The sequence below is a fragment of the Epargyreus clarus genome, unplaced genomic scaffold, assembly GCF_041222505.1.
Source record: "Epargyreus clarus isolate Ecla_fem2 unplaced genomic scaffold, WU_Ecla_fem_2.2 ptg000003l, whole genome shotgun sequence".
Taxonomy (NCBI): Eukaryota; Metazoa; Arthropoda; class Insecta; order Lepidoptera; family Hesperiidae; genus Epargyreus; species Epargyreus clarus.
This window is the reverse complement of record NW_027332211.1, coordinates 9,559,732-9,570,093: the sequence shown is the minus strand read 5'-3', so window position 1 is coordinate 9,570,093 and position 10,362 is coordinate 9,559,732. Positions and strand designations below refer to the sequence as shown.

General features: G+C 34.7%; 1 protein-coding gene across 1 annotated transcript in view; it reads left to right on the top strand.

Moving 5' to 3' along the window:
- The first annotated feature begins 227 nt into the window (after positions 1–227).
- The window catches only part of KCNQ (KCNQ potassium channel), a 48,627-nt gene continuing 38,492 nt past the window's right edge, over positions 228–10,362 (top strand). The window contains exons 1-2 of the mRNA XM_073087893.1: positions 228–478; positions 9,524–9,697. Coding sequence (XP_072943994.1) covers positions 9,564–9,697 — 134 coding nt within the window. The 5' untranslated portion in view covers positions 228–478; positions 9,524–9,563. The remainder of the gene's footprint in view (positions 479–9,523; positions 9,698–10,362) is intronic.

Genomic DNA, 10,362 nt, shown 5'->3' with positions numbered 1-10,362 from the left:
GAAACTAATAAATAGATGGTCGATGACTTGGATCGGACGAGATGTCCAGCAATTAGAATAAGAGGTGCGCGGGCGGACAGGAGCTAGGGCGGCGCGCTGGGCGGGCGATGGTGGCGGTGGCAGGCGAGGAGCCGGGCGGCCGGCGCGCGGCGGGTGCGTCACGGTCTCGCGGCAGCGGCCTCGCGTCACTCGGCAGTCGGCGCCCGCAGCCCGCGCGCCTCGTGATCGCAGTGCGCCGCCGCCCGCCGCCGCCCGCCGCGGCCGACCCCCACCGGCGGCTATTATGCCGGCGCTCCGGGGCCGCTCTCCACGCGCCGCGTGCTCGCCGCCGCGCCGCGTCGCTCCGATACCGACGACGTCTACGCGCTCGGCTCGTACCCCGAATCGCACCCGATTACGCGTTTCACGTCTGTAGACCGGAATGTAAATATTTATGGATGTCAGTTTTCAGTTGTTTAGATTGGCTGTGAAATTCAAGGTATGTAAGTAATGTCTGGTGTTTCGATTTTTACACGACAATATTTATGTCAGTTTATTCAGTTTCGATCACGCTGGGCAGTTCGAATGAAACGAATCGCTAAATGTAGCACGCCTTTGTATGTTGCACCGAGCTTTGTATTTTTTATGGAATCGAAAGTAATTGCTATCAATAACTATACTTAATGACGTAGAGAGTGCCCTTCTATATTTGGATCGATAGTTTACCATTAAACAGCGGCAGTGTAGAGTTCTACACATTTTTCGCATTAAATTACATGATTAAAACACGACAGCCGCCAGAGCTTTGTGCGCCGTCGCGAATTTGTCAATTTACATTCTTATTAGCAACAATCAACGAACCAGTTTTGTGCCTTAAACATAAATGAAAACAATGTCAGAAATGTAAGGAAAGGTGCGAAGGATACCATACTCTTCGACTATGGGCATAATAATGATGTTACATTAACCGGAAAGCCTGAAAGTAATTTGACAGGAAGTAGGTATTTAGTGCCTAGTTTATGAAATGTTATTTAAACACAACAACATCTACATGATTTGAAGCTTGTGTACTACACATTGTTTTTACTACACATTCATCAAAAGGCAATAAAAGTCTATCTATCACGAATGAAATCATTCACTCTTGAACATTTTAATCGTGAAGTTGGTTGTTGATTTTGGATTAAATATTGTTTAGTGTCTCCTATTATTTTAATTGATTACTTCCTAACTACTAAGTTAAGATATTGATTGGCATAAAATGTTTAGGTGAGAATGAAATCAACAAGGCGTGTTCGGGTACATGAAGATGCTATTCGTCATAGGTAATATATACTACAGTAATTTTACTTATTATTTTCTATTATGCGAACAAGTAGTAATTGCGTAGAAGTTTGATTTATTTGTTTTGTAAAAAACTAATATAATCTTTCTTAACAACATGATTCTTTGCTATTGTAGTTAGATTAAACCGATAATGCAACTAGAACAAATCTCTGCAATACTCTTGGATAAATAGGCAGGTATATTTTATAACAACGTCGACACCCCTTCAAAACTATTTCAAATTTAACCCAAATTTCTGTACCCAAGTTCTCTACACATCCAGATCTAAAGATCTGCAATTCCCATCACGTTTAGCATCTACCTGGCATTCCTTTTAGCAATAGTTGAATCGTAGATGCCCGCGGAATACTTTGCAATGTATTAAGTGTTTTACATTAAGGTTTCTCTTCCACACATTCAGTAAAAATTAAAACAATAATAAGAGATTAACAGACATTTATAACAAAATCGTAGTAGTATTACAATCTTGCCAACATGCGATTTTCGAAGTGTGGGCCTTAATGTAGCTCATTTAAGTTATACATATCCATTACTGATATGTTTCCAATTTTATTTGCTACTGATACATTTACATTACATTTGATACATTCTACGGTATATTTCCGACCCACTGTATATCATGCACAAAATAATAGTGAGAATTAAGTTATGGTTCATACTAACAAATAATTCGTGAGCGATAAAAGCTTTCTTTGAGCTTTTCTTCGAATCAGCGTTCGATATTAGGTATACCTATATTCCGCTATAATCCGCGTTACAGCAATGGAGTGGGAATCTGTTTTTTCCTTATAAAATATTAATATGTTATAGTTATTCAAGTAATATTAAATATATACAAACCTGGTATAATAAATACAGATCAGTATTCGGCACAAGGTCTAGGTATATCTACGAGGTATGAGTATATCTACTCGTAATAATATCACCTTTTGTAATGAGAAGGACTTAAGCCATAGTGCACCAACAATACCAAAACAGACGTGTATGATATATATGATGATATCATGATGTTTCCAGACTTTTAAACTGAAACTAAAATATTATCTTTAAGCAGAAAATATAGACGTAGAATAATATCTGCGTCCTCAAATCTTATAGGAAATTTGTGTGTGCCATATTTCAGATATATGTAACAAATTCGAATAATGTAACTTTTACTTCTATAGGTAACTTAAAAAGGCAAACAAATTTAACAAATAACAAGAAATATAAGATTTATGAATTTTATACCTATAATATTAGTCACAATTTAATGTTCTGTATCCGTAGGTATAATACGTCGCAACGGTATAAAATCATTTAATAGGACAAACAATATTTTAACATTGCTTTACCTATTTGAGTAAAAGATTTTTCAATCTACTTAAGCTAACTTTGCTTTCCGATGAACTTTTATATCCGCTTCTATCACGTTGCGATAATCTCAAAGATCGCCTTTTCATTCAGATTTTATCCATTTGTTCTCGCTACTTTCAAACAACTATTTACCTTCACCTTATTTTTCTTTTATTCACAAATTACCAACTATGCTTTAAGCTTATACTCGTATATTGTAATTACTTAATTGGCTAGTAGATATTAAAAGTAGCTGTGTTGAATATTATCTATGTTGTATTATATAGAACAATATCGTAAAACTTTGTTAAATACCGTTTATTTTTCAATAAAAAAAAACCTTAATTTATTTAAAAAAAAATTAATGCCTTTTTTTAATTATTTAAGATATGCCGTGTACATTGTTAAAAACATTACTAAAGTATAAACAAAAAATATAATTCAACGTCGAACCTTAGTTTATTAGTATCTACGTTTGTCGATTAAGTACTCAGTGATAACGGTTTTATACATAGATAACTATACTTTTTAAGTGGCTGCGATATGATATATACGATAACATTATCTATATTAATTAAAGTAGTAAGAGCTTTAAAGTATTTAAAGCTTAAACAGCTGATATTTTAACAGTGATAGGATGTCGGTGTATTTGTAAGTGAGCTATGTTTATTACTAAAGTTTTCACCTAACACATTAATGTGCCAACTTAAATAAAATGCATTACTTACTATGCATTTACCTTTATTTTGATATAAAATGGGAAAAGAAAATTTTCGGTGTAATTATTCAGAGGTATTGTTTGGATTTTCGGTATTCTGTATGTATATAAAATATAGTAATTAGGATGATTTATGTTAAAACCAAAGTTTACAAAATGTCGAAGAGTATCCGATTTTTTACGACATTGTAAAGTTTAATTTTAAAAAATGAACACGAAGGTTTTAGCGCGAGCGCTTGTTTAAATTTAGGTACTATTCATCTTTTATTAATAGTACTTTAAAAACTGAATACTAATTTTAATGTTCTCTTAATCATAGATACACATTAATTTAGAAAAAAGGTTAATAAATCTATGCTAGATGGTTTTGGATCAAAAAAGATTTTCAATTTCCGTTTTCAAACACCCAATATACCTTTTTTTTTTGTTATCGAGGGGGAAACCTTCTAAAGGTACCCGGTGTAAGAATCCGGTAAGAATCCCACATAACTCTGTGTCGCTCCCACGGGAGCTGGCTGTTCTCTCTGTTCTCTGAGAGTGGCTGTCCTCGGCGCTGCGTAGAGGGCTCCGGGATCTCCAAAGGAACGGAGAACCGGAGTCCTTAAGCGCGTTGCCCCGTCGGGCTCCGCCGAGATGAGCTTGGCGCTCGCCACACCATCTGGTGCCTACGACAGTATACGGCCACACATACTGTCGTCCTTCCCGGGGCCGCTGGCCGGGCGGTTTGAGCTCCCACTCTTGCCACACATACTGTCGTCCTTCCCGGGGCCGCTGGCCGGGCGGTTTGAGCTCCCACTCTTGCCGCCCGCAACCCTGGAAGCCCCCCTTTAAACACCCAATATACCTAATGCAAAACATGTAGAGCAAGTTGTATTGAAACGAGTAATAATTTTTAAATAGTATAGTCCACCAACTAAAATATCCAATGACAATGTAAGGTTTTTCTTCGTCTTTTCACCGCCCGACTTTACTTGAAAACGCAGCAATAGCTCGCATTATTAATATTTCTCGAGGGAGTTAAATGTAAGCGCTTGCGGAACATTTTATTCATGGAAAATGTTTTTTAACTTCCACGTAACCGTATGCTTCTAACATGCCGTGGTAATAAATTAGAAAAACGACTTTACAAATGCTCAAATGTGCCATACGTATAAACTCTACGTAGGTACTTTGTTTACCTTGAAAATAAATAATCTTCACCGTAATTATAACAAGAATCGTGTTGTAATAGACAATTTACAGTGACCTTTTAACATTTTCTGAAACAAACCTAATTTTCTCGTTCACGTCTATATATGTATGTCATGTAACTAAATGTCATTTACTTAGCGTAGCTATGTCACAAGTCGGGCAAGATTAAGTTAGGCACTTCACATGCCTGTTCGTATATTCATACGTAGCAGAATAATTTAGGATGACACCAGGCCAAACTACGTTCCCGACTAATTTTATGACTTGTTGACAATGTTATTGACTACACACAAACAACAACACGACAGTTTCACGATGTTTTCACAGTACCGACTTATTTATTTCAATAATAAGCAAAATAAAAGAAGTAAAAGTGTAGAAATTCAATATTGAAATACCTATATGAACATTATTAGTACACTTGCTACTTGTGTTTAACTTTAACTGTTTCAATAAAGTCTATGCTTGTGACTGCAAAAAACGTGGATTTATCTATAAAAATCTGCGAACTATCTAAAAACCTATTCTATATTATCTGAATGGATTATGAAAGAAACTTGTGGGAATTCGTTTTATTTAAATGCATGCTCCATTTCATTCGAATAATTGTCGATCAACTGAACTTATGTATAGATGTTTTAAGCTCTAAGCTTTAAAGCACATACATGTTTCAGTGCTTCATGGTCGTATCTATGACAATCTCGTAAATATGACACATAAAATACCTACTCCATGTCGTCGCCATATTTGAAAACACATAGATTAGTAAAGATACTTCGCCGCCTTGAAATTGAATGAAGCCGCAAATGGCTTATTATAGTAAGTTCTTTTTTTGAATTATTGACAAATAAAATCATTTTTAGAGAAAATTTACGAATAAATAACTAATACTGCTTAATTTACATAATAAATAAATAATTTATAATAATAATTTCAAATATTTTAGGGACTTTTTAGCACGGAGACGTGGCAAAACTTTTTTACGCAACTATTTCAATTCTCAAAACTGGGTACATTTTCTTGTTAGGAGTGAGTAATCTTTACTAATCTATGTGAAAACAAAACAATTTGCTACAAATAGTAGCACTTATTTAAAAATGTTAATGAGATAGAAGTTTCATAAATAACTTATTTACTACATCTAGAGTCGTTAAGTTTTGCCCTACATTTTGGGCGGAGAGGTAAACAAGTCGTAGGTACCTACATCCTAATGCGATAGTCATCTATCAAGCATCAACGTAGCCTGAAGTAAATACGATCTGACATAACATAATACTACTCGCTCAACTTTTAATCTTTTTAGTGTTCATAAATCTAAAAGGGTTAATATTTGCTTGAGCCTTTTATGATGAATGAACTCTAAACAAACTTATACAAACTAGGTACATATATTACCTGTGTTTACGTGATACAGACAACAAAGGATATGTCAAAATCTTTATTTTACGGTTTGTTGAATAAAGTCTCTTGAATTTTAGAATATAGTACCTGCATATTGTAAAGCTATTTAATTTAAAACATCATTGTAAATAACGTACACATGATTAATATTAATAATGATATAATTACTCACATACCTAAATATTTGCTAGACAATGTTAACAATCTCATCAACAGGCACATTCATTATTGTTAAGATTGATATTCAATGTAGATGGATGTTGAATAAGGCACCTATAGCAGTTAATGCCATAATTCACGTTCCAAAGTATTTTTGACTAACAAACACTTTATGTTAACAGAAATGGGTAAAAGTGAGTTAATTTACCTACTATTACGTATTTAAAGTATTTATATTGTTAAAATATAGGACTAACTCTCCTAATCGATAACCATAAAGTCAACAGCTTTACAGTTGCTACAAAAAGTGTTGTAACCAGGATGGTTCCACCAATTTCGAAGGTGGTAGAACCCATTGTGGTTCGACTCCGGCGGCACCACAGCCACACCTATTTCTACCTTATAACAGCAGTGTTAGGCGCTGCTATGTTCCGGTTTGAAGGGTGTGGTAAGGGGGACAGACTTTTCCGAGGCGTTCCAGCTTAGTCCTCAGGGGTAGCGGCGCAACTGTGGCCGACCTTAGGTAGGAATATCTAATCCTATCTGGGGATGATTACTGATGTCCATGGGCGGCAGTAGCCACTTACCATCAGGTGGACTGCATGCTCGTCTGCTTCTCCTATATTATATAAAAAAAAATCCACCTTCAAGTTGTTCTTGTGTTTTGTTGGAAAGGTCGGCGACTTACATATGAGGTCATTATCATGGCCCTTAGAAGTAACAATGCATCTGTGATCGGCTTCAGGTAGAGCCACTGAAACCACCCCTATTTGAAATTGGTTACAAGTGTCCTTGGACAGCAGTGACCACTAATCGTTAGGTGGATTGGTGGTTAGCTGATTTGCTTTATTTTTTTTTATACGTTTCCAGCATTTTACAAATATTTTAACCGGATATTTCACAGGACAAACAAACAACGAACAGCCAAGGAATATTAAAGAGTTCTTTTCTGTACAAAAGTCGAAAAACATACTCAACATATCGTAATAGAAAACATAACATGTAAATTGTATGTACTCGTATAGTTCCCCACACTTTGTTGTTTCTTGTATTCTTTATGAGGTTTCTTTAATCATCCTTGCATAAAGGATTCTATTTAGCAGCGGATATTAGTAAGATGTTTATTGAAGGCAAATAGGAATGTAATTAAGACCTTGCTCTATACTCGCAATGCGCTCATATGTTCTCATAACTATTCTATATTCTGAAGTACGTACGTACCACTAAGTACTACCTACTTTAGGCTTTTCACGGTAGTAATGTGTATACGCATAATATATGTTAAGTACTATTACGCTTAAGTTACTTATAAACAAAAAAGTTTATTGATGTTTTTAATTACACATTAAAAACTTTAATAACAAGTGTACCGAAACAGATAGGTATCTACATACTTTAATGTATGTACATCTGATAAATAATCAAAATAAAATTTAAGTAGATATTAATACTCGTATTATCAAAAATAATGCAGTGAAACATGTGCGTTTTATAACAATAATCACAAAATTGAATTATCTACGACTACATACAAATGCTGATTTATCTAGTACCTAATCCATAGATTAACAAACCCGTTGAAATGTGACATTGGTTTATGCTACATAATACCCATTTCTTCATAATTAATACCCACGAATTAAGATATAAAGCATGAATTAACAAATAACGAATTTTGAGTCATTACACATGTACAATGTACATGGTTACTTCACTTGGCCTCATTGAAAACTGCTTATGTGATTAGAAAATCAGTACCTACTTATATTCCATTATTTATGGAGGACTAACAACCGTAAAATGATAACAATTTATATTATTTAATTTGAAGTAATATGCTCTCGGCTCTAGCGCCCCAATATCACTGTAACACCTGGCTGAAATTCACCAAGTTTTATAGCTTATATGCCAAGCGCAGGTGCACAAGGCTGAACGCAAAGTTTTATTCCATCTGGCATTTAGATTACGAGCAGAAAACAAGCCGATAAAATCACACATAACTTCCATATTCGATATAGAAATAGATTTATATTTCTTTATTATTATTACTTGAATACAAAGTATCAACTTTCTTCTTCTGGATATAACTTTCTTCTTATGGACAGTAAATATCTATTCTCACTATTTTCTAATGTTGTATATTATATTGTGTGTTATTATTTATACTTTTCGGTAATTTCTATGTGTGTACTAAATGTATATACCTATTATATAATTAGACCATGATGTATGTATTAATATGCCTACAATTATGGCAAATGAATATGTATACTCGTATTTCAGAACTCTTCGTAACTTAAATATATAGCTCTACATCACCTTATAAATATAAAAATATTTTTAAAATATAATTAGTTCTTATTAACGTATTTCTGAACTATTATTTTGAATTTTCATTACGTATTACATAATTACAAAAAAAAACAGGTAGAAATCAGCGTCAAATTCGGAGGAAATAGAGATAAGAAAAAAACCGTTTAGAAAGAACATGATTGTCAGCTGTAAATTACATAATAATTCGGCGTCATTTACTACGAGTAGTTCACACGAATTAAATGTAATTAATATGATTACGTGTCACTATTTTAAATTCGATATATGTTAGAAGCAGGATTTAATGCTTGAAACCGGCACCGGATGATGCTTTGACACGTTATGTCGCTTCGGCGCTAACTGCCGACGTTGATTGAGCTATATTTATACTACCAGTATTCGCGATTACTGAAAGCAATATTAAAAGATTTTGTGGTAGGTATAATTTTCCCACAGCAATTTTCCAACAGTTACGTAAAATCTTTTGTAAATTTAAATTCGCACGTCCCGATTAACGGCGTGTTCTGTATTTTAAGTTATGTCAATAGGGTAGTTGACATTTTCTGAATAATGTGTGATATTGTCGTAGACTTTTCTTTTTTCTATTTCTATGAATATATAAATGATAATTATTAAAGTATTTCTAATATTAAAATTAACCTTGAATATCTTTAACGACAGAATAAAAATAACAAAAATATAGCGTACTAAAAATGTAATCTAATATGTTATATGTAATGACGCCAGCTTTTTCTATTCTTTTCAAAATTTATCAATTAATTATGTTTGGGTACCAAATTAATTATCAATTAATTATGTTTGGGTACAATTAAACGAAGTGTACATTTAATGTATATTTGTACAAATCATATTATTTACTAGTTTATGTCTATTTCAGTAATTACGTCCCCTAAATGAAATAACAACCACCGCCTAGGCACAGCCCCGGCACGGTGTAGCATGACCTAGTTCAAAACTCAAAATAAACTGCACTGTCTCTGTACAAATCTTCCGAACTAGGTTCCCGACAGGGTTGTCGTATTGTTAAGATAAGCTTCACGTAACGTTCGTTGGTTGCAGTGAAAGTAAGCGTGGCGGCGACCGGCTGGCGACGCCGCGGATGTCGCTTCTGGGCAAGCCGCTTAGCTACCGCGCCACGCGACGCGACGCGCGATACAGACGCCTGCAGTCCAAGTTCTACAACTTCCTTGAGCGGCCGCGGGGAGTAAAGGCCGTCCTGTATCATATGATTGTGTAAGTGTAATATGGTTTCATATTAATAATGTAATCATCTCATTCGCTAATCACCTCAGATAAGATGGCGCACTCATTACGAGACGTTACAGCAGGTTACAATTATAGTTTTTACTTTTATGACGCCAAAGAGCAAAAAATAGCATCTGCTCTACATTTTTTTAACTTTAAGGTTCACCTAGTTAATTATATGCCCATAATTATTTAACAAATAAAATAACGTGGGGTAATTTAATTTAATATGTAACATAGTAGTAGAATGGTTAAATTATGTTCATGAATATTACTTGTGAAGTACAAACAACCATCTACGGCCGTTCCCTGCTACTATATGAATATTTAATGATGAAAATATGTATATGGAGTACATAAATCATTGTCAAAACATTCTACAAGGCTAGACGGTGACAATACAATTGAAAATGTTTTCTTAGAGCCATTACTGGCTAATGCGTTGCTGCACGCTCATCGTTGTCGCGTGACCCCATCGCCTCATACCATCCAACACACTTATAACTAGATAATTATAAATATAAATATAACAAAGGTGATTAAGATTATTTTCATTTTTTTGCCATCTATGCAAGAAGCGACGGACAACGACAATGTCGAGAGAGCGTTACTTTCAATTTGCGGTTGGTAGCGACTGCATTAGATGTAAAATG